Raw genomic sequence first — 24,293 nt, 5'->3', positions numbered from 1 at the left:
TCAAGTCCTCCATCGGCTACACTACAGGGAGCCCACTGACTGACCCTGGGCCACAGTCCCTCAGCCCAACCTACCTCACAGGGCTGTTGTGAAGATAAAACAAGGAGAAAGGGAAGGACGTTACGGGCGCTGCATGACAACCATTCTGCATTTGCAAGAACTCAAGACTCTGGAACTCGCTGCCACTTGACATCAGGCAGGCGCCTTCGCTGCACTCCTTCCGGCACCTGCTAAAAATGTTGTTAGATGGACCTGCCCAGAAATGTGGAATGCTCCTGCGTTTTCTAATCCGTTTTCATCTTTCAAATGCTTTTACTGATCATCCAATTGTTTCATCCTCTTTGTAAACTGCTTTGAGGCACTTTTCCACAATCAAGTGCTGTGTAACTTTCGTGAAAGACAGAAAATTAGCGGTTGCCATCACATCAATCCGAAAACGAAATTGATTTGGAAAATCTAGTATGTTGGAGTCTGCCACAAATCGAGCACCGCAAATGGCATCCAAGGAAGGGCTGGGAACGTCCCCTTTCCGGAGACCCTGGGGAGCAGCTGCCAGTCAGAGCTGACAATGCTGGGCTAGGTGGATCGGGTGGTGACAGCACTCTGTTTTAAAATGTGAATTTAAAATGCAAAGCAGCAGGCAGATTTCAATAAGTACGCAGTGACAAGACCCTTTCCTTTCATCACAATCACCTGCTATTTTTGGTGCCTCAGCTCTGTATTGCATATTGCTTGTATCTGGCTACGAAAATCTAAAATTTTAAAATGCAAACCTGCACGGGCTCTTTTTAAATCAGAACAGGCACACCTTGTTCCTCCTCTTCCTCCTCTTCCTCCCTCCCCCCTCCCATTTTTCTTGCTCTAAAATTTCAGGAGCCAAGAAGTCCTTGTATGGAAGCATGGAATGGCAGGGTGGAACAGCAAAGTATTAATTGTGTGCTTCACAACCGAGGTGGGTGCCCCAGGCCAGAGCATTAAACCGAGGGCCTGAAATTACATGGCTGCCCCACTGACCTGGCCCAAACGCCCTTCGAGGATGCCATGGGACGGCTCCAGCGCCCCGCCTCTGCCTCTAGCTGCGGCAAGCCCCCCCAAACAGGGAAGGTCTAAAGAAATTTGGGGCAGGGGTGTGAGGCAGGGAATGCTTCCTGCACGGGGAATTTCTACCACCTGGAGGGGGCAGCTGCCCAGCCCTGGAATGCAGCCCCAGTCTTTCATTAAGAGCTGAAAAGATGGGTCAGTGCACCTGGTTTAAAGGTGAAAGGTGGGGCAAAGGAGAAGAAGGGCCTCGCCTCTGTCTCCCTGTCGGTGTTTCCAAATCCCATCAGATCTTACAAGGCTGGGTGGAAAGGGCTAGGAAGCCTGAGGATGCATGCTTGCATATTGTGGGAGGTTTTTTTGGGGGGGGGTCTTGGCTGGGGAGAGCGGGGTATAAATAAAAATTTTTATTATTATTATTATTCCAAGGGAACCTTGGATCTTGACTATTTTCACACACATCCTATAGAAGGACTATTTAGCTAAACACCCTGTAGAACTCTACCCGTTATATTTTACCTGCACAATAAGAATAGATTTCAGGACCCTGAAAAGAAGGCGAATTTCAAGCCGCCTGGCCCCCAATAGGCAACTAGGCATTCATAGAATCATAGAGTTGGAAGAGACCACAAGGGCCATCCAGTCCAACCCCCTGCCAAGCAGGAAACACCATCAAAGCATTCTTGACATATGGCTGTCAAGCCTCTGCTTAAAGACCTCCAAAGAAGGAGACTCCACCACACTCCTTGGTAGCAAATTCCACTGCCGAACAGCTCTTACTGTCAAGGAAGTTCTTCCTAATGTTTAGGTGGAATCTTCTTTCTTGAAGTTTGAATCCATTGCTCCGTGTCCGCTTCTCTGGAGCAGCAGAAAACAATCTTTCTCCCTCCTCCATATGACATCCTTTCATCCTTTCCATATGACATCCTTTCATTCCGTTTTGGTGGTTGCAACCCTGGTTTAAGGAGCCATTTCAAAAAAATGAAAGGCACAAATACAGGATGGGTGACACCTGGCTTGAGAGCAGTACATGTGAAAAGGATCTAGGAGTCTTGGTAGACCACAAACTTGACATGAGTCAACAGTGTGATGCAGCAGCTAAAAAAGCCAATGCAATTCTGGGCTGCATCAATAGGAGTATAGCATCTAGATCAAGGGAAGTAATAGTACCACTGTATTCTGCTCTGGTCAGACCTCACCTGGAGTACTGTGTCCAGTTCTGGGCACCACAGTTCAAGAAGGATACTGACAAGCTGGAAGGTGTCCAGAAGAGGGCAACCAAAATGGTCAAAGGCCTGGAAATGATGCCTTATGAGGAACGGCTTAGGGAGCTGGGTATGTTTAGCCTGGAGAAGAGAAGGTTAAGGGGTGATATGATAGCCATGTTCAAATATATCAAAGGATGTCATATAGAGGAGGGAGAAAGGTTGTTTTCTGCTGCTCCAGAGAAGCGGACATGGAGCAATGGATTCAAACCACAAGAAAGAAGATTCCACCTAAACATTAGAAAGAACTTCCTGACAGTAAGAGCTGTTCGGCAGTGGAACTTGCTACCAAGGAGTGTGGTGGAGTCTCCTTCTTTGGAGGTCTTTAAGCAGAGGCTTGGCAGGCATATGTCAAGAATGCTTTGATGGTGTTTCCTGCTTGGCAGGGGGTTGGACTGGATGGCCCTTGTGGTCTCTTCCAACTCTACGATTCTATGATTCTAAGCTTCTATATCCGAGTTTCTGACACCGATCAGGGTAGAAAAGGAAAGAGTAAGGGAATCAGATGCAGCACGATGAGGAACCAGAAGAGGATTTAAAAGACGCATAACTACTGGTATAGTGGCTCCCAAATCACTCCGGAGGTTGAAGAGAGAGTGCAAACAAGCTAGTGGGCAAATGAGGGGCAGAGAGGAGCTCTGCTTAGGCTCTCCGTCCTGCCGCGCTGGCTATCGGGTGCTGGAATGTAAAGACCACCCATGATGCAAGGGCCAGGGCAAGGCACAGCACACAGAGACCCCCACCCAACCGACAAGGCAATCCCCAATATCGCCACGGCCACCTCTCCACCTGCTCCAGGCATGCAATCCCATGAAAGCAAGGCCCTTATGGAGATGGGGCAGGGGGGGGGAGCTCGCTGCCTGGAGGGGACGGAGGAACACCCACCACAACCCTCACCTGAAGCAAGGGATTCAGAACTGGGGAGCCCCTCTTTGCAGTGGGAAAAGGGGGTCGCTGGTGGGAGCTGCTGTCGAAAACAGCTGGAGGACGCCGCGTTGGCAGAGGCTATTTTAAATCCACTGCAGAGTCGTTTTAATCTTTTAAATAAATTAAAGACTGCCAGCGCTGCTCAGAATGACACGTTTTCTTACCCCAGAGATTGTCAGAGCCATTTTCTTTTGAGTGACACACTCTGAGGCTACTCAAGTGTCGGGCTTAGCGGATCCTCACTTGACCATAAAGCTCACTGGGTGACTTTGGGCCCGTCATTCCCTCTCGGTCCAACCTACCTCACAGGGTTGTTGTGAGGGTAAAATGAGGAGAACAATGTATGCCGCCTTGAGCTCACTGGAGGCTATAAAAGGTGGAATATTAATGCAGCAACAAATAAAACACAAGGTTTCAACACGCATACCACACTGGGTGACTCAGAGAGCTGGTCTTTTGCAGCGTACGAAGAGATTTGGACTTTTGCACACAAACCACCCCTCCATTCCTGAAATCAAATGCAATCCAGGGCCCGCCCGCCAGTCCAGTCCATTCTCCAAACTCCTAGCTCTGTAATTATAAGCTTTCATCCACAAATAGCCACAGGCCAAAAGCAGTGGAAAGGGGGGGGGCTGGTTGAGCAGCAAGGTTGGAGACTGGGAATGCCCCCTCCCCCTTGCATGCTTCACACATGATAGGTATACCTGCTGAGGTAATCCAGTTCTTGTTTGGCCAGTTATCAAGCCCGAAATCTCGCAAACGAGCCGGTCCTTGCGCAAGACGCAAACAGAAAAGGTCAGTTGCGCGCCATTTCCAACCCATTTGAGAAAGGATATTTGGACGTAAAACAATGCTTCAGAGCCGCAACCAAACATACGCCCCGCACGCACAAATAAACACACAGCGGACACCTCTCCTTTCTGGTCACTTTGCAAGTCCTGTCCCTCCAGATTCACAAAGTTTTCCATCTGCTTCTTCATCAGAAAAATGCAGGGCGGAATGCAAAGCAGGGTGGATTTGATTTAAATCAAACTGATTTAAATCACGATTTAAATCACGATTTAAATCACTAGTCAGTAAGGCTTGATTTAAATCATAGTTTTCTACATAAAGACTAATTCTTGCTGGTATAACTTTAATATGCAAGTAGATGAAGATTTTTAGAATAACAACTTTTCATATTAGTTTTTTATCCCCAGTTTAATAGGTTAATCATTCATATTTGGACAACTTTACTGTTGTACTTAGGAAGGAGAAAAATAATCATTACCTTAATAATAACAATTTAAATAGATTTATTCAACTGAAACAATAACATTACAGCATATGTTATTTGTTTAAACAAACATCCATGTTTGTTAACTAATTTGGCTAAACAAAAACTATATATATATATATATATATATATATATATATATATATTAAGAAACTTAGACTGTCAGCCCAGCCTACACATGAAAAACTTAAATACTGTCCACTCCAAACAATCAGAAAAATATTGTTTCTATTCTATTCACTGAACCTCTTGAAACTTAGCACTGAAGGGGTTGTTTCTGTATTCATAGGTTTGTAGAACAATAGGATTAAGGTCTTTTTCTCAACTCTGTTCATGTTATAACATTTTTGCTGTGAAGAAGAGGCATGTGATCTCTGTTGAGTCAAATTCAGTTTTGAGAACTGCAAAAGTAAACCAAGCACCTGCGATAATATCTTGTAGGCAGAGAAACTGCCCAATAATCTTACAAAAACCTCTGGAAGAGCATGACATTGTGAATGGATTAATTGAATTTATTTAGCCCCAAAATTAAACATATACAACCTTATTCTACATAGTTAAAAAATTAATCTTTATTTCATGATGGAATAACCTTTGGGTGGTAATATATTTTCCTCAAAAAGCATTTTATTTTAAAAAATCCAATTTAAATCAAAAAAATCGATTTAAATAAAAAAAATCCGATTTAAATAAAAAAAATCGATTTTTTTTTGATTTTTTTAAAAAAATCATTGATTTTTATCCACCCTGATGCAAAGCACAGCGCAAGGGTGTTTAGCTCCAGAACTGCAGAGCAAAGGGCTGAGATTGAGGGGCTTGTGTAAGCCAGGCGGTTTAGCCACGGTGCTACACTCTCAGAACCTCTCGCCCAAAGAATAACAGACTTGTCGACTTGGAAGGGACCCCGGAGGGTCATCTAGTCCAACCCCCTGCAATGCAGGAATCTTTTGCCCAACGTGGAGTTCAAACCCACAACCCTGAGATTAAGAGACTCATGCTCTACCGACTGAGCTATCCCAAGGGGGGGTCGGAGAGGGGTCGCCCCCCTTCACTCCACTCTGTGTATCAATAAGGCTGGAAAACAGTCTCCCACAGGAAACTTTGTCATGCCTCATTGAAGATTTGCAGGAGGGGTGCAGCTACGGAGGGAAGGGTTAACTCTATGAAACAAGAATGTTCGTCTTCCTCTGTTTAAAAAAAAGGGGGGAGGCTAGAAGACAAACAGTGGAAATGAAAAGGCCATACTCCTCATTCAACCACTGGCGGCTGAAACCACAATATTTTATGCACATTTTATGCTGAATTTCATATTGGGCATGGCATGTTGCATCCAGATATTCTAAAATTCTTTCTAATAAAAACAAGTTCCTAGTTCCTGTGGCTGAAAAGGCTCGAAAAGGAGTGTGTAATGGAAGGTCAGCGGCGGGCTAGAGCACGGCGCTGAAATGCCAAGGTTGCAGATTCGAGTCCCGTAAGGAACAGCTGCCTATTCCTGCATTGCAGAGGGTTGGACTGGATGATCCTCAGGGCACCTTCCAACTCTGCGATTCTATTATTCTAAGCTGTCATTTACGATGACCTCAAGGGGTATATAATGGCTTGCACAGCATGGTGGAGAAGCAGGACAAATATATGCAAATAATATACATATCTTGCTTAAGACAGGCTGCAGAATTTAGCTCTCTCTTTTTTTGCAGAAAGAAGCTACGCCTCTCAGAATTATTTTAATTTAATTAATAGACGGTGTGCTTTTAGCCAAGTGTGAAATCCACTTGCAGAAAGGAGAGCATCCTTGCTTCTCCTAGCCCCATCTCCAGCCCCCCTTTGCCCAACCTTCAGCACGAGAGGACCCGGCCGATGGGCAGTACTGTTCAATAGGTGGAGGTTGGGGGGGGCAGAGGACCCAGCCATACATTTCTCCCATCCCCACAACTGCACACCCCAGGATGGCAGGCACAGGACAGGGGTCCTATTTAAAAGTTATAAAGCCTATCACCGTACAGGACCAGGGGCAGCTTGGGCTGGATTCCGACTTGGGACGAGACTTTTCCCAATCCCTCTTTGGACAGACGCCTCTTCCAAGTTCTCTCCAGCAGTTCTCTTGTTTGTTTGCTTCCTGCATCCACACAAACTCTGCTGTTCGTTTTAAGGCCACCCACCCACCAAATGGAAAGACTTTTCCTCTTGGTCTTTTGAGAGCAGGGTCTCCACACTAAGACCTCATTCCATCAGCCTTGGGTCGTCTCTCGCAACATTTGTCCACTGTAACTTCGCAGCCTTTTCCACAATATATCCAATTACAGTGGTACCTTGGTTGTCAAACTTAATCCATTCTGGAAGCCCGTTCCAAAACCAAAGCGTTCCCAAACCAAGGCGCGCTTTCCCATAGAAAGGAATGCAAAATGGATTCATCCGTTCCAGACTTTTAAAAGCAACCTCTAAAGCAGTGTTTCTCAACCTTTTTTGGGCCACGGCACACTTGTTCCGTGAAAAAAATCACGAGGCACACCACCATTAAAAAAGTTTAAAAAATTAACTCTGTGCCGCCCTATATTGACTATAATTATGACTGTAAGAAACACTTGCCAATTGCTGTGTTGGTTACAATCTCCTGTAATAAGGCTTCACAAGCCGTCCGGCGGGTCAGTGCTGTGTATTGGTGGCCGCCAGGCTCGTTTGCACTGAGCTTTGGGAAAGAGGAGGAGAAATATTGCTTTCCGGCACGTGACAATGCAAATCGCCCTTCTCGACGCCGCACATCGCAGCACACCAGCCAGCGTCTCGCGGCACACTAGTGTGCCGCGGAACAGCGGTTGAGAAACGCTGCTCTAAAGCAGCAATTTAACATGAATTTTACAATCTAACGGGACCATTGATCCATAAAATAAAAGCAATAAACCATGTACTGCAGTCACACAATCCATCAACCAGGAGCTGAACTGGGTTCCACACAGTCACAAAAAACAAAACAAAAAGGAGCCACAGAAGCAGAAACACAAAATAAACAGCAAAAACAGACAGACCTCAGCGTAACACTCAAAATAGAAGTGTGGCACTCAAATTGGAAGTGTAACACTAAAAACAGAGAGCGTTCGGCTTCCAAAAATAGTTCGCAAACAGGAACACTTAACTTCCTGGTTTGTAGTGTTTGGGTTCCAAGTTGTTGAGTACCAAGGCACTGGAGAACCAAGATACCACTCTATCAGTTATTCCTAACATTGCAAGTTCCAAGGCATGTTGTTCTTAAGCTGTTTGCCTTTCTCAGTGCCACCGTCCAGTTCCCCACTGTGGGTCATAGGCGAATGTTGAACGCTTTAGCTTTCAAATCTAGGAAATATTGCTGTTTGCTCTTTGGAGGAAATGTTTTATTTCGAGTCCCGTCAGGGGAAAAGTTGGGGGATACATAAATAAATGCATACTCGCAATTACAATTTCCCATGGCAAAGCTCAGTTTTCCAAAGGCTGCCCACGGTTTCTTTGGGGAGGGGGAGGAATATCCCATAATGAAACCAGAAGATCAGCTGTCCTCTCTCTTTCTCTCTCCGATGGACACTTCCTAAGTGCAAGGCGAAATTAACGCAGGGCCAAAGCCGTACAAATGCACACACATGCAAACACACCCTGCCCCACATCGAGATTCCAAGTGGGGCTGCCTCCATCGGACACTTCCTGACAGTAGATCTGGATAAAGAGGAGTGGGCCGGAGGGAGGGGGGGTGGAGAGCTGATTTATGTGCTGAGGTCAGGGGGTCAAAGGTCGGGTAGAAAAAGGGGGAAGGGGAGGCAAATGGAAAAGCCACTTCCCTCCTTATCAAATATTTACCCAGCTTGGAGGGCTGGAAGGCCTCCGATGCAACAAAGGGGGTGGGGGAAGAACCAAGGGCTAACTGCACTGATCTCAGCCAGGGCGAAGGAAACTCCTGGAGCTGATGTTGGCTGGGTTAAGGATGCCACCTTATGTGGGGGGGGGAATCAAACCTGGACGGGGGGGGGGGCAAAGAGGGGGGTGCCTGTTAAGTCGGTTTGTGCCGCTTTTCGCTGTCTCTTTCCTTAAATTCAATCCCAGAGCGGGTTGCAAGGAGAACACTCGCGCGAACACACTCAGAGCCAAATAAAATCGCATTTTTTAAAAAAGACACACATAGAGAATCGAAAGGCCAGGAGCAGAAAAGATTCCCCTGGAAACAACCCACACAAACGGGGACAATAAAACAACCTGAATTATCCTGAAACCAAACGCTGCCTTCAATTGCCTGCTGGAAGGAGAGAATGAAACTGACCGCTTTAGCCGCTTTTTTTAATTTATCTTGCTTATTTAAAATGTTTATTTATTTAATTCCGTAGAAATTTACACACCGCTTGCTTGTTTTTTTAAACAACAACAACAGTTTAACAAACAAAAAACAATAAAACGATGCCAATAATAATAATAACAACAACAACAACAACAACAACAACAACAACAATGGGCATTTTTCTGAGCAAAAGCCTGTGTCCAACACAGCTCACCAGTTTAAAAAAATGGCAAAAGAGAAATAAACCCGTAATGCAAAATTTTAAACTTCGAACTACAATTTAGCAATAACCTGTGTTGTTTAAAAACAAACAAACAAGAAGGTGGTGGGACATAAATCAGTCATAGAATCACAGCATTGTAGAGTTGGAAGGGACCCCAGGGATCATCTAGACCAACCCCCTGCAAGGCAGGAATCTCATCTCAAGACTCCTTGACAGATGGCCAACCAACCTCAGGGAGCTAAGTCCTTCACTCCTGCATAGAAGGAATCTACCCAGGGGAGACTTTCCAAGCCTCCCCACTCCCAGGAACATGGCCCAGCTGCACATGAGGTGAAGAGAGAGCTCTGGAGGTGCTTTCCATGCGCCAACCTGCCCAAACCCCACCCTGGGATCTACTGCTGGTCCCTCCCCACAACCCACACACACCCCCGATCCCACCACTCGGGTCCACTCAACAGTTCTGAGCCTTGGTCACTCATTTATCCCGCCAACATTTTCTCCATCGTCCAAAGCAGCAACCCACAACCTTGCGTCCACCGGGCGCTCTGCGCTACAACTCCCGGCACCCCCGCAGCCAACGCAGGTTGCCATTCAGGACACCCAGAGGGCACCAGGCTGGGGAGGCTGATTCAGAGGACGAACCGCAGGAGTTACTTCAACCGAGTCAGAGGTCCGGCTGCACCAAATCCGAGGGGTGAGAACCAGGAGGTCCGAGGTGAGAAATGATGAGCGACAGCGAATAGTGAGCGAAAGTACACCCCCCACACACACACACACACGGGCCCTGCTTCATTGATAAAAAGCAGACTGGAGGGGAGGGTGGCTTTTAAGAGGGACACAGCAGGGAAGAATTGCAAGGGGTCCTCCAAGCTTTCTCACCGCGGGGCTGTGATTCACGGCATGCCTGACTCCAAGGATGCTTGGCACCAGCAGGTGGGTGGCTGGACTCAAGGCTGTGTTGTCAAAATTTATTGTTGAGAGGACTTGGGCCAAGCGCCACTCCTCTCAGCCTTGCCCGCTTTGCAGGGTTGATGTGAGGATGCAGTGAGACCGCTAAACACACACATAGATACAGCGCCCTGAACCTCTTGCAAGAAAAGGCAGGGTGATGACGCATCGCTGGCAGGCGATTTTTACATGCCCTCAGAAGTTAGGAATTATTAACATGAACAATAAGGTACATGAAAGTCAAAACAAGTATGCATTAGTGCAAAATTATACAATTTCACAATGATGTAAAATTTCCTGTTTTGAAATATGGACTTCCTAATACAGTTCTATATAGCTTTCATGCAATTACAAATTTAATAATGATATTATTATTATTATTATTATTATTATTATTATTATTATTATTATTATTATGCTGCCTTTTCCCCTGTCAAGACTTAAAGATAAAAATAAGGACCATTAAAAACCTAGAAAAAAGCAATCATTAAAAAACAATTAAACACTGACAGAATTAAAACTATATGTATATATAACATGTATTAAAACTATACCATAATTACAATGACCATAAAATCTATTACAACCAAATCACAATGACAATTTAAAAACCCTGTAGACTTCCAAATACACATTTCTCTACAACCAAAATGAACAATCCCATCTTTTTGAATTACTTGTTTATCTATTGAGGCCCAATGAATTTGAGTGTTGCCTTTCTTATTTTTTACAATGCAGCTGCTTCTCCTTGTCACTTTTTATTTCCTCTCCTGCACAAAAAAACCACTCAGAATTTCGACACTGAATTCGCACAGTGGCCTGTTGCGAACTCTGTTGCCCAGTTTAGGCAACTCCAGTAAAAAGCACCAAATTCAGGTCGGACAGTGGAAAAAAAGCAAGTTCTGCACAGGTGAAGAGGACGATGCACCACCGCAGCTTTCCCCAACCCAGTGCCCTCCAAATGCTCTGGACTACAACTCCCATCAGCCCTCCAGCCATGTTGTTGTGGTCCAAAATGTCTGGAGGTCACCAGGTTGGAGCAAGGCTGCCCTACATCTTTGGATGCCCAAGAGACAACTGGACTGGGGGGGGGACAACCCCAAACGCTGGAACTCTGGTCAAGGCGCAGTGTGCTAAACCCACTACTAGCCAGACTTTCTGCAATGTGGACGGATGCAGGCAGGAGCTAGAGGAGATCCTAGACTGCAGAGATATTGGAAGCAGGAGACAAGGGTGCAACTGAAGATAGCACTGTCCACCCCAGTGCCGGATTTACGTATAAGCTAAATTCTAGCTCTAGCTTAGGCCCCCACTCTCTTGGGGCCCCCCAAAAGGAGAAAAAACCCTGGATGCACATTTCCAAAATATATGATTTTGCTCAACATCTTTATCAATGACTTGGAGGACGGTCTTGAGGGCATCCTGAGCAAGTTTGCAGACGACACCAAATTGGGAGGGGTGGCTAATACCCCAGAGGACAGGATCACACTTCAAAATGACCTTAACAGATTAGACAACTGGGCCAAAGCAAACAAGATGAATTTTAACAAGGAGAAATGTAAAGTACTACACTTGGGCAAAATAATAATAATGAAAGGCACAAATACAGGATGGGAGACACCTGCCTTGAGAGCAGTACATGTGAAAAGGATCTAGGGGTCCTGGTAGACCACAGACTTGACATGAGTCAGCAGTGTGATGCAGCAGCTAAAAAAGCCAATGCAATTCTGGGCTGCATCAATAGGAGTATAGCATCTAGATCAAGGGCAGTAATAGTACCACTGTATTCTGCTCTGGTCAGACCTCACCTGGAGTACTGTGTCCAGTTCTGGGCACCACAGTTCAAGAAGGATACTGACAAGCTGGAACGTGTCCAGAAGAGGGCAACCAAAATGGTCAAAGGCCTGGAAACAATGCCTTATGAGGAACGGCTTAGGGAGCTGGGTATGTTTAGCCTGGAGAAGAGAAGGTTAAGGGGTGATATGATAGCCATGTTCAAATATATAAAAGGATGTCATATAGAGGAGGGAGAAAGGTTGTTTTCTGCTGCTCCAGAGAAGCGGACACGGAGCAATGGATTCAAACTACAAGAAAGAAGATTCCACCTAAACATTAGGAAGAACTTCCTGACAGTAAGAGCTGTTCGGCAGTGGAATTTGCTGCCAAGGAGTGTGGTGGAGTCCCCTTCTTTGGAGGTCTTTAAGCAGAGGCTTGACAGCCATATGTCAAGAACGCTTTGATGGTGTTTCCTGCTTGGCAGGGGGTTGGACTGTATGGCCCTTGTGGTCTCTTCCAACTCTATGATTCTAAGATAAAAAACAAAGGAAATAAAACCTACATACAGCAAGTGTTTTGTGTTGCGTAGGCTCCTATGATGTAAGTCAGGCATCCCCAAACTGCGGCCCTCCAGATGTTTTGGCCTACAACTGCCATGATCCCTAGCTAACAGGACCAGTGGTCGGGGAAGATGGGAATTGTAGTCCAAAACATCTGGAGGGACGAAGTTTGGGGATGTAAGTCATCCGCCTGCTAGCCAGCTCCCTAAAATATCCCTGGTTTGCTCATTTCTATATATAGGGTGCCTCCATTCTGCATGTGTAAATGTCTTTAGATACCTATTAGGTCCATCAATTACCATCTAGCATTTATTCAACACAAAAAACCAGCGACAATTTGTTGTTGACAAAGGACAGCTGGACACATAAAGGGCCCCATTACAGTACCTTCAGGAGCCGAGGGCCTCATCCAACCTAAATCCGGCCCTGGTCCACCCCCATCTTCTGACTTATGCAGGATCCAAGAGGATCCACAAACTGCTGCAAATGGCCCCAGGTAACCCAAGCAAGCAAGCCAGCCAGCCATTCTCTCTGTGTTAGTATCTGATCTGGGAGAAAATTCCTTTGAAGCCACAAATAACGCAGTGAACTAGGACAGCAAAGGCCACCCACGCAGCCCATCTCACAGAGACATTGGTTTGCATGCAGTTCCACAGGCCCTCCCCTTCCTAGCAGGGAAAAATGACCCAGGATCGCTTCTAAGGATTTAAAAGGAGGGGAATAACTTTTTTCCTGTTCCCAGCAATGCAGGACTGAAGCAGCCAGCTATGCTTCGTCACTGATGTGTGATCTTTGGTCGTATATCTTGGTTCCTTTTGGGCGTCTTTTCAGCTGCTGCCTTGTGCACAGCAATGCAGAATGGCGGTGCACAAATTAAAAAGTGAAATGAACAAGGAACAAACACTCGCTTGAGCCCAGCAGCGACCCCTCACAACAGCTGTTCCAGGGAAACTCTTCCAAAATCTTTGCTTCCTTTGGGGGTGCACATGAAGCGCGCGCTCGGGCTGACACAACCCAGCCCAGGGCCCTTCCTAACGGAAGCACCTTCCTAAATGAAGCACCCATTGAAATTTCAGTCACAGCCCACATCAACAGGTGCTTAACCCCTCCTGTGCCTGCTGACTCTTCTCCCCTGCAAATGGTTAACCCCCCCCCCCTGCGCTGCCGCCACCTGCCAAAAGCACTTCCAATTCATCTGAGCAGCAGCATCCCCAAGTTTCATCCCAAATAGTTTAGCACTTCCGGGGGTAGGACTAGATGACCCCTTGGGTGCCCTGCCAACTCCAATGGCGCAACCTGGGATTACTCAAACGGCTTCCTGCTGCACATGCAAATCGCCAAATATGTGAGAGGAGAGAGAGAAGTGGGGACTAGTAGCTTGTTGGGGGGGAGGGGCAGTGTCTGCCTGGTAGCCCCATTCCCTTATCTGCCCCTTCCATCTCCTTATCTCCCCCCAAGCACGTCAAACAGCTCAGCTTCCCTCTCCCTTGAATAAACAAGGCAGGGATCCTTGCCTCCATCCCTTAATTCCAAAGGGCACTTGTTTCCTACCAGGAATTTTAGTGGAAGGCAAAAGGAGTGTCTGGGAATTGTCACCTTTGCTGCCTCTTAACATCCTTAGGAGGTTTCTTGAGCTCCCAGCATCCATATTGGGGGGGGGAGCAGATCCTACAAGCTTTTAACTGTGTGTTTTTCCTGTGTTGTGAATGACTAAAGCCAAACAACAGCCGCATTATTTGCCTGTGTGCAGCAGTGTTAGAAACTAATATAATCTAATTGCCAAACAGCTCCTTAAAACTAGGTTACAGTCGTTACAATAGAACGTCTAGGCACTTTTTTTATTTAAAAAATGGATTTATTATTACTACTACTGCAGTCATACCTTGGAAGTCGAACGGAATACGTTCCGGAAGTCCGTTCAACTTCCAAAACATTTGGAAACCAAAGCACGGCTTCCGATTGGCTGCAGGAACAGTCACTTCTGGGTTTCGATCGCTCGGGAGCCAAGGCGTTCAAGATCCAAGGTACAACTGTACTACTACTACTATTATTATCATTCCTATACCACTTTATAGGTGGCGCTGTGGGTTAAAACCACTGAGCCTAGGGCTTGCTGATCAGAAGGTCAGCGGTTCGAATCCCTGTGAAGGGGTGAGCTCCCGTTGCTTGGTCCCAGCTCCTGCCAACCTAGCAGTTTGAAAGCACGTCAAGGTGCAAGTAGATAAATAGGGACCGCTCTGGCGGGAAGGTAAACGGCGTTTCCGTGTGCTGCTCTGGTTCGCCAGAAGTGGCTTTGTCATGCTAGCTACATGACCTGGAAGCTGTACACCGGCTCCCTCGGCCAATAATGCGAGATGAGCGCGCAACCCCAGAGTCGGTCACGACTGGACCTAATGGTCAGGGGTCCCTTTACCTTTACCTTTATACCACTTTATATTTTAAAGAAATAAATCCCGCAGTGGTTTACAATAAATTAATACATCAAACCAAACAATCCAGAATAAAACCAATTCAGGCTTCAAGGAAACTATTTCAGGTCCTTCTCTACGTGACATTTTGCTTTCCCCAGTTGCCACCTTGGCATCCAGAGATCTCTACGTGGTCGCAATTAGACCCGCACGACTTGCAAAATGTGCCTGGCTAATTCCCAACACTGGGATGGAGAGGGTGCTGCAATAAACCAATGCTAAAGCTTTGCTAGCGGATCTGACGCTGTAAGATCTCTTACAGACACCGGAAGCCACCTTATACTGAATCGCATCACTGTTTCATGTAGCACAGCTCTGCCTGCACTGGCACAAGCAATTGTGGCCCTCCAGATGTTGCTGAACTACAGCTCCCATCATCCTTCACCACTGTCTCTGGACGGCCCACCTCTGATCTATACTGACTGGTGTAGAGCAGAGGTTTCACGTATCTCCCTGGGATGCTTCCCAGAGAAGAGACATCGGGGACTGGACCAGAGTCCTTTCGTCTGCAAAGTGCTCTGCCACTGAGCTACACGAGAGTCTGCTGGATCAGGCCAATGGTCCATCTAGTCCAGGCATCCCCAAACTTCGGCCCTCCAGATGTTTTGGACTACAATTCCCATCCTCCCTGACCACTGGTCCTGTTAGCTAGGGATCATGGGAGTTGTAGGCCAAAACATCTGGAGGGCCGCAGTTTGGGGATGCCTGATCTAGTCCAACATCCTGTTCCTGCCCCAATCAGAAACCTGCAAGCAGGATTTGAGCACAAGAGTCCTCTCCCCTCCTGTGGTTTCCAGAAAATGCTGCCCCCAGCTGCGGAAAGCAGTGCAGAGCCATTGAGGCTGGTAGCCATCGATAGCCCTCTCCTCTATGAATCTGTGTAATCCTATTGTTATGAAGGTTGCTCAAAATTCCCCAGGCGTATTTCGCTACTGGCATGAGTCCAGTTGCGACTACATGGAGATTTCTGAGCACCAGGTTGGTGACCACAGTTTGAAATCCTCTGTTTTAGTCCATAGTCAATACCTTTTTCCATTTCCACTGTGCATTTTTCTCCTTGCATATTGGGGCAAGTGAATTGTTGTAAAAGCAAGCTACAAGTGATGTAGAATTGGATCATAGAATTGGAAGGGACCCCCAAACAGGCATTCCGTTGTGGTGACCATAACCTAAATTTAAGGTGCCATCTGGTGCCTGGCTTAGATATCTGAGTTTCTAACACTGGTCCCTCTTCCGAGCAGTAGCAAGATTTCAGAGGGGCTCCAGATGCTCACACAGGGTTCTGTTTCCGTTAGGAAAACCGAGGCACAGCGGCTAGTGTCTTAAGACAAATTTATGGATAAATGTGCCATTATTTCACAAGCTTCCATTTAGGAAAGGCTTTATAAATAACTTCTCCCTACTCCAACTGAAGCTCCTAACAGAGGCCACACACTGTGCTCCTCGTGGCTAGAACGCTGCACAGAGCTCTGAAGTCTGGTCGCTGCATTCAGGAAGAGAACATCCAACCTATTCTTGGCACAAGAAAGCAGAAGGCGTTTGGGGCTGGACCATCAATCAGCTGCCTGCCTGGCTGATCTGACAAATGCTAGCATGCTGGTTCAGAAAAGATTTACACTCAAAACATTCTGCGCAGCGCAAACGCAGGCCCTGTTGAACTTCCTCGGCAAAGTTAACCAGGCACGCAGATTCATTTTGCAGCGAGAGAGAACTAACCCTGCAATTCTCCAGAGTCTTGATCTTTAAGTATTTCATACAAGGCAGACAGAAAGCACCCCGATCCCTTAGAAACTAAGAGCCACTTGGCATGTGCTTTGTTTAAAGCGCCGTCACATATGAAGGAGCTGGAAACCAACATTTTGTGTGCGACGAGTAACAGGCGACAGACAATCTGCACACTGCGTTGTCTTTCCGACAAAGAAAACATGCAACAGCTGAAGCAGCCCAAACTGGTTCCTTTCTTCTTCACAAGTCTACTTAATCGGATGCATGCAGTGGGGAGGGAAAGAAGGCAGTCACAAATGGGCTTAGTTACACCCGACAACAAACGTTAACATGGGAAGGAAGAGCTAAATATAAGGACACACACCCCTTGATGGACACAGCACTGAAAATACAATGAACACAATTCGCAACACCAATGAGAGTTGTTGTTGTTGTTGTTGTTGTTGTTGTTGTTGTTGTTGTTGTTGTTGTTGTTGTTGTTATTTTACATGAAGGATGTGCCCGTAATCCTTGCCCATGCCTGGACGAACTCAACCAGGGGGTCCAGCTCTGTGGTGTCCTGGGACAGCCATCCTTCAACACTGTTCTAAGGATAGAAACCCCAGGTGAATTGTAATTTTTCACCACCCTTAAGATCTGAATTGCAATGGAAGTTAAGTGCTGTTGATTCTATCGAGCATGTCCCGGATCACGGTGCCGGCCTAGCTAAACGGCAGCTTTTTTGTGAGTGTTTCCAGGATAACGGAATCATTTGAAACAGGTCTCCCAAGGGCAGAGTCGCAATCGTTTGGCAGAACCGCCAAGGGATTCCAGGGACTGTACTGTTCCTAAGCTCTCCCAAACCAGGGATCAGCTTCTTCCCTCTTGATGCATCGCAGGTTTTGACAAATCCTAAATTCTCACCGAAAGCCAGGTCCTCCCTCCTCCATCCCACCATGAGAACGGGGTCTGCGGAAGCAGCTCCAGGAAAAAGTAATCATAATTACAGGTCTGGCAGATTCAGGATATGGAGGGGTGCAATCTTCCCAAACAAAGCAGGTCTAAAATTCACATTCCATGTTTTAATTCAGATAGGAGCAAGAAGGCAATGGGTGTGGCTTAGTGGTGTGCAAAAGATAATCTCTCTCTCTCTACTGGGAGCTCTCTGGGTGATATACAGTAGATCAGTGAGGAATTCTAACTTCCAGCTGTTCAACAATAGTAAGAACGAAATGACCACCTCCCAACCAAATTATGCTGGTGAAATGAAGGATGCTTGAAATAACCAGAAATGGATTTGTGCGTGAAAGAACTGATAGCTCAGTTCTACTCCCATGCACAAAACAAATCCCCAAATTCAGAATTCTTTCATTCCAAGTGTGAAACATTTTCAACAGGATCTGGCTGGTAGATCTTGGGGTTCTAATGGAAAAAAACAAAGTTGATCCTTCAAGCCTGAAGTCTGCTCATCCCTGGCATAGACTACCTTCCAGCTCTAGCTCTGGAATGCTCCTTAGTGACCATAGAGGCAATCTCAAGGCAATCATTTCTTCCCCAATGAAAGAGAGATGGGGCAAAAAACAGGCAGGATGGCAACAGGCCATGTTGCAATCATGTATCAGAAATGTTCCTTATTTGTTATGCATTTTCCAAACTGAGATTATATATACAGTATATGCCGGACATTGAGAAATTGTTACATTATTAATATTGAATAAAAATTATTTTTAAAAATAAAATGCATGCATGGGGAGGACCTGATTTAAAGAGTAAATTTAGCATTTCGGTGAGGGAGAGGAATGGTGACAAGCACACTCTGCCCCCCTGACATCACTTCGCCCTCGAGACAGCTCCAATGCCACAAGTCAGCCTGGCTGAGAGAAAAGCACATTCGCGCAGCGCATAGTTAAACTATGGAACTCACTGCCACAGGAGGCAAAGTTGTCCAGTCCTTTTAAAGAGCAATGGACAAATTCATGGAGGAGAGGACTATCAGTGGCCAGTAGCCACAATCACTACGCTCTGCACTCTACAGTTGGAGGCAGCAAGAAACCAAGAGAAACCAGCTTGTCATTGTGGGCAGGTGCTGCCTGGTTCAGTGGCAGAACATCTGCTTTGCATGCAGAAGGTCCCAGGTTCAAGTCCGGGCACCTCCAAGAAGGAAGTGGGAAAGGCTGAAAAGAGCCACTGCCAAGTCAGCGCAGCTAGAAACATCTGGAGACTGCTATAGAATTCCAGCAGCCACCCAGTCCGGACACAACAACATGGGATACAGTCTGGAAGGAGCACGTGGGACGCACTCCCTCGGACGCTCCTTCCTTGGAGGTTTCCAAACACAGGTTGGGTGGCCATCTGTCAGGGATGGTGCATTGCAGGGGGTTGGACTGGATGACCCTTGGGGACCCCTTCCAACTCAACAGTTATAGTACCCAATCCTTCTGGCGGAGGAAGGGTAAAGGAGAACAAGAGCGCTTTGGGAATTGGGACGTTCTTGGGGGCAAAACATCACTCCCGAAAGGAAGCACTAGGAACCCGGGCAAAAGTGCAAAGAGGGAGTAGAAGCAGCAGCTGTTTTCAGAGATCTGAATGTGTCCCAAAAGAAGGGAAATGAATAATTGCACACGCTGCTGTCTGCAGGAGGAGAGACAAGAACCGATGTGTCATCGCGAACGCTGCCGTTCCACTTGTGACGGAAGCAGAACTTTCCTTCCCTCTCTTCCTGAAACCTCCTATGCACCTCCAAAATCTGTTCCAGGGGTTTGGGGACCCTCCGAAACAGATTTTGAGGGTGTGCAGGGGAAGAAGAGGAGGGGGAGTCTTGCTATACAGGCAAAACTCCCCATGAACAGCATTGGATATGATGGTTTTAAACTGCCCAAAATTCTTTTATGGCATTTCTATCCCCCTTTTTTCCCTCTAAGGAGCTCAAGGTTCATGGCACATGGTTCTCTACCTCCCTCCTAATTTATCCCCATGACAACCCTGTGAGGTAGGTTAGGCCGAGTGTGAGGGACTGGCCCCAAGTCACCCGGCGAGTTTTATGGCCGATTGGGGATTTGAACCCTGGCCTCCTGGGTTCTAGTCAGACACTCTAAACGCTACGCCACACCAACTGAAATAGTTGGTTAAAAATCCAAGATTCCACCACCCTAAAAACAACTTTAGCTGTAGCTCAGCCTTGACATAAACAGTGAGAGGAATTGTTTTTTTCTACCAGTGGAGGTACAAGCGGTCCTGTCTCAAAGAGAACTTTATTTGATGCTCTGGTTCTATATACAGAATTGGCACGTTTAAGGCAACAAGGAGACATTACAAAACTTGAAACATCCACGGAGGGGGTATATACAAGAGGTAGAATACTGAGGGGAAAGGAAATTGATTCAAGAATAAATCGGCAGCATATGTAGGATTCTGGCAGGCAATGGGGGCTATTTGGGAAGCTAATGCAAAGGTTTGGAAAGAAGATGGAATGAACAGGGGCAAAAGGAGGAATTTGGGGTCAGCTCTCAAGAGGCTTGCAAATGAACCAAACTATATTTTCAGAGACTGGCAGATTGGTGTTTCTGGATCCTTCCTAACGGGTTTGAGATACAGGTTGGAAGCAGCCTAGAAATTTCGGCACCCCAGAATTAGAGCACGGGCTCTTAAGAATGCGGTGCTGTTGTCTCGACATTTCAAAATATTTCTCCAGCCCTACAAATTTTAATAACTGGAGGGGAGGTCACTTTCTTGAAAACCAGGACCCAGAAAACCCTGCCTACTTGATCGTTTGGTAACAATACATACAAATAGGGCTGACAACCCTATGTCCCTGTCAGCCACGCTCTTTTCCAGGACACTCCACTGCATTCCTTCCACCCACCCAGTTTTCCCATTTCCACCTGCAACTGTCACAATAGCACAGTCCCTAAGGAGGCTAGTCCTCATGGGGGTCATTTGTTCTTTTTCTGGCCACATAACCCAGGGCGCTATAAATAAAGGGAACTGTTGTCAGGGTGTGGTGGGGAAAGTAGCTAATGGGGCAAGATTAAGTATCTTTGAAAGAATTAAAAAGAACAGCAAACTGAGAGATTGATGGCAGGCCTGAGAATCGGAGAGGAAGAAGTTGGGGCTCATTTGCCCTTCTGTGGAGGATGCAAAAGATCTCTAAGCCACTGGAGAAAGAGATGTCAGCTCCAAAGTTTTCCCACTGGCAACTCCCACAGCTGGACAACGAGGAGATCTGGCGGCGCAATTGGGGTGCGAGGGAGGAGTCCTTTTTAGAGTCAGCATAAAAGCAGCTTGGGGGGGGGGGTCCGTCGAGGGGCGCATGCTTGCATGGGGGGGGTTAATAACACCGATATCTGGGGTGCCTGCTGCCTACCTGCTTGAACTGCTCCTCGTAGGTCCACTCGTGGGGCTGCTGCGGCGCCGGGGGCAGCGGCGGCGAGGCGGGGCGCGGCGCGTGTCGGGGCGCGGCGGCGCCTCGGTCCTCGTCGTCCGGCTCGTCGTCCTCCGCTTCCTCGTCGTCTTCCTCCTCGTCGTCGTCCTCCTCCTCGCCGCCGCCGCCGCCGCCCTCCTCCTCCTCTTCCTCGGGGCGGCGGCGGGCGGCGGCCGGATCCGGCGAGGGGCGCGGCGGAGGGAGAGGGAGCGCTCGCCCCGAGGGCAGCAGCCCCGCGCAGCGGCCGGCGGCCGGGAAAGGGCGCAGCGCCAGCGGGGTGGCCGTCGGGCAGGCTCCTGCGGCGGCGGGGTGCGGAGGCGGAGGCAGGCGCGGCTCCTGCGCGGCGCGCAACGGCGGCAGCTGCCCGGCCGGGAGCGCCTGGGGGTGCGGGGGGCCGCCGGCGGGGCTGCTCCGGGCCGGGGCGGCCTGGGCGCGGCGCAGCTTCTCCTCGAGGCGCGCCGCCTGCGCCCGCTGCAGGTTCTCCATCACCGCCTCCAGCCGGAGCCCCCCGGCGGCGCCCACGCCGCGCCCCGGCGAGCACGACGGAGCCGACGACGCCGACGGCGAGGAGAAGGCGGCGGCAGCCTGGAAAAAGAGAGAGAGAGATAAAGAAGGGGGGGTGTCAGATGGAAGAAAGGACGAAGGAGCCGAGGAGGAAGAAAAGGAGACGGGGGGGGAGGGGGGAGAAGGGAGGGCGGGGGAAAGGGAAGATGGTCCCCGAAGGGCGCCGGGGTGGAAAGGGGAAGGAGCCCAGGGCGTGGGACAGACCGGGGGGTGGGGAGGCAGGAAGGAAGGAAGCCGCCCGGGAGCGTCCGCTTGGGGACCCACATACGGTGCAGTCGAGAAGCGCGCGCGCGCGGAAACTTCGCAAGGAAAGCGGGGGAGGAACCCCCCCCGTCAAAAAGAATTAAACTGGACGGGAGAGGCTGGAGGGCGGAAGAGACGGGGGGGGGGACACGTGAAGCCCTCCAGAAGTTGGCTTTCCCAGTAATCCGACGCTCACTTTCCCCTCCCACCCGTTAAAACAAGCAAACAAACTCCTTCCAAACTCCACCCGCGCGGTGGGGAGTCCGGGACCGAATCGCCGCCCGTCCGCCCCCCCCCGGGGAACGGGTGAGCTGACCCGACGCCGCTTACCAGGGCGGATTTGGTGGCGACGCGGGTGTTTTCGCCCATCCTTCGCCTGTCCACTGCGCACCTGGCCGCGCTGGGCGAAAAAATGGACTCAAACTCGACGGGGGGGGGAGTGGGAAGCGAGAGAGGGAGGGCGACCGCCTGGCCGCCTGAATGTAATTTTAATCGAGACCTCCGTGCTGGCGTTCGGGGTTGGTCCGGGGAGGGTGGTTGGGGGTCTGCCCCTCCCCCTCCTCCCACCCCCCTCGAAGCATGTGTCAGATCCGTCCGAAATATTTCTCTGGATTCGGATCCTGCGCCTTGTGTGCGAGATCAGGGGGGCGGGCGGAGGGGGGTGTCTGTTTTTCGCCCTCCTCTTCCTCCTACTCCTCCTCCCCCCCCTTGCAACAAGTGGCAGGAGAAGCAAGACTGACCCCTTCCTCCTCCTCCTCCTCCTCCTCCCCCCCACCCCCAGCAGCCGAGAGATTCCCCATTTGCTAACAACACGTCAAGGGGAGTGATAAATGGCAGGGGGCCGGCTGGGCTGGGCTGGGCTGGCGGATCGCCCGAGGGGGAAATTGCTCCGGAGAGAAGATCACCGACGGACAAGCCGGCCGAGACTCCCTGGGCGCACCCAATACCTGGGCGGAAGAAGCTTCCTCCTCTCCTTCCATCAACATGCAAATGCTCACAATCCCGGGTGGATTCTGTGACTCTTCCAAGAAATCAGAGCCACATCTGTGAAAGCTGATAGTCACCTAATTTTTATTTCAAAGCAGCCACTTGCACCATAAGACACTTGAGTTTGATTTTCTCCTAGAAAGGTGGAACAACAAACAAACATTTGCAAGCGAAGTGGAGTCCAGCAGCAAAGGACCTCAGGCTCTGCCCTCCACTTTTTAACTCTGGGGACCTGTGGTGCTTAGCTCTTGGATTCCAAACCCCATCAGTCTGGGCTGGCAGAGTCAGTGGTCAAGGATGATGGGAGTTGTAGTCTGGCAGCGTGTAGAGGGCCCTGGATCGGTGGTGGAGCATCTGCTTGGCATGCAGGAGAAAGTAAGAGCCTGCTGGATGAGACCCATGGCCCATGGAGTCCTGCATCCTGTTCTCACAGTAGCCAACTAGATGCCTGTGTGAGACCAGCGAGCAGGATTCGAACACAAGTGCACTCTTCCCTCCTGGGGTTTCCAGCAACTGGTATTCAGAAGCAGTGCTGGCTCCAACCGTGGAGACAGAGCAGAGCCATGCTGGCTAGTAGCCATCGATAGCCCTCTTGTCCTCCATGAATTTGCCCCATCCTCTTTTAAAGCCATCTGGATTGGCGGCCATCGCTGCCTCCCCTGGGAGGGAGTTCCACAGTGTAACTTTGTGCGCTGCGCGGAGAAGGACTTCCTACCATCTCTTGTGCTGGGATAAAATTGTGCCTCTCAAAATACCTCATTTACTACCTGTCCATTTCATGGCACAAGGCCCTAAACCAACACATCCCATGCTACACCTCTTCGTAAAGCCAACCTGTTTAGCTGGAACCTAAATTCAGGGCTGGGAATGCATCGGCAAAGCCTTAGAAACTGGATGTTAGGAGTTGCAAGGAAGGAAAAAGGGGACAGTGGATTGACCCAGCCACCCTAAAAGCACCTGCGGATAATTCTCCCTTCTGACACTTTGTAGGGAAATGGCTAGGCCTCTTCTTATCCAGTGGCACATAATCTATAAAGTAATCTATATTTATAGAGTGTCGGTTGTCCAAGGATCTCAGCAACTGGAGTCTATTATTTAACTTGCACTGACATGGACATTCGTTGTGAGCAAATAATAATCCGAAGAGGGTCTGGAAGCAGCAGGAGGTTTTCGGTGAAGCCACAGTTTGTCACGAGGAATCTGTAGCACGTCCATCGTCGGGGGGTGTGGAACCCAGAGAAATAAAACCGCTCAGGTTATAGATGACGTTAATCACAAACTTCGCTTTATTTGTAGCTGAGAAGCGGCTCAGATGTTCGTTTAAACAACAACATAGCATTTCACAGACTTTGCATGGCATGATAGAGAGTTTAACGGACTTCATATGTCATTAGTTCAATGATCCGCACAACAGCCTGGCAAGGTAGGGCAGTAAGGTATTAACAGCCCTTATCTTCTTATGTCCCTGGGAGAGCTGTTCAATGAACTCATTGCCTAAGATCCTGTTATAAAACAATATTCAGATAGTAGCCCCCCCCCTTAATATAGAGGGAAGTCTTCCAATGTGGGAGAAAAGCAATGACAAACCTAGACAGCATCT

At 48.5% G+C, this 24,293-nt stretch overlaps 1 protein-coding gene across 1 annotated transcript in view; it reads right to left on the bottom strand.

The window, feature by feature from the left end:
* ARID3C (AT-rich interaction domain 3C) overlaps positions 1–22,075 on the bottom strand; it is a 113,889-nt gene extending 91,814 nt beyond the window's left edge. Inside the window, exons 1-3 of the mRNA XM_060280026.1 lie at positions 22,037–22,075; positions 21,117–21,484; positions 20,843–21,020 (exon numbers count right to left, since the gene is read on the bottom strand). Coding sequence (XP_060136009.1) covers positions 20,843–21,020; positions 21,117–21,484; positions 22,037–22,075 — 585 coding nt within the window. The remainder of the gene's footprint in view (positions 1–20,842; positions 21,021–21,116; positions 21,485–22,036) is intronic.
* Between the last annotated feature and the right edge of the window lie 2,218 nt (positions 22,076–24,293).

Source organism: Zootoca vivipara, chromosome 11 (assembly GCF_963506605.1).
Source record: "Zootoca vivipara chromosome 11, rZooViv1.1, whole genome shotgun sequence".
NCBI lineage: Eukaryota > Metazoa > Chordata > Lepidosauria > Squamata > Lacertidae > Zootoca > Zootoca vivipara.
This window is presented reverse-complemented; position numbering and strand designations above follow the sequence as displayed.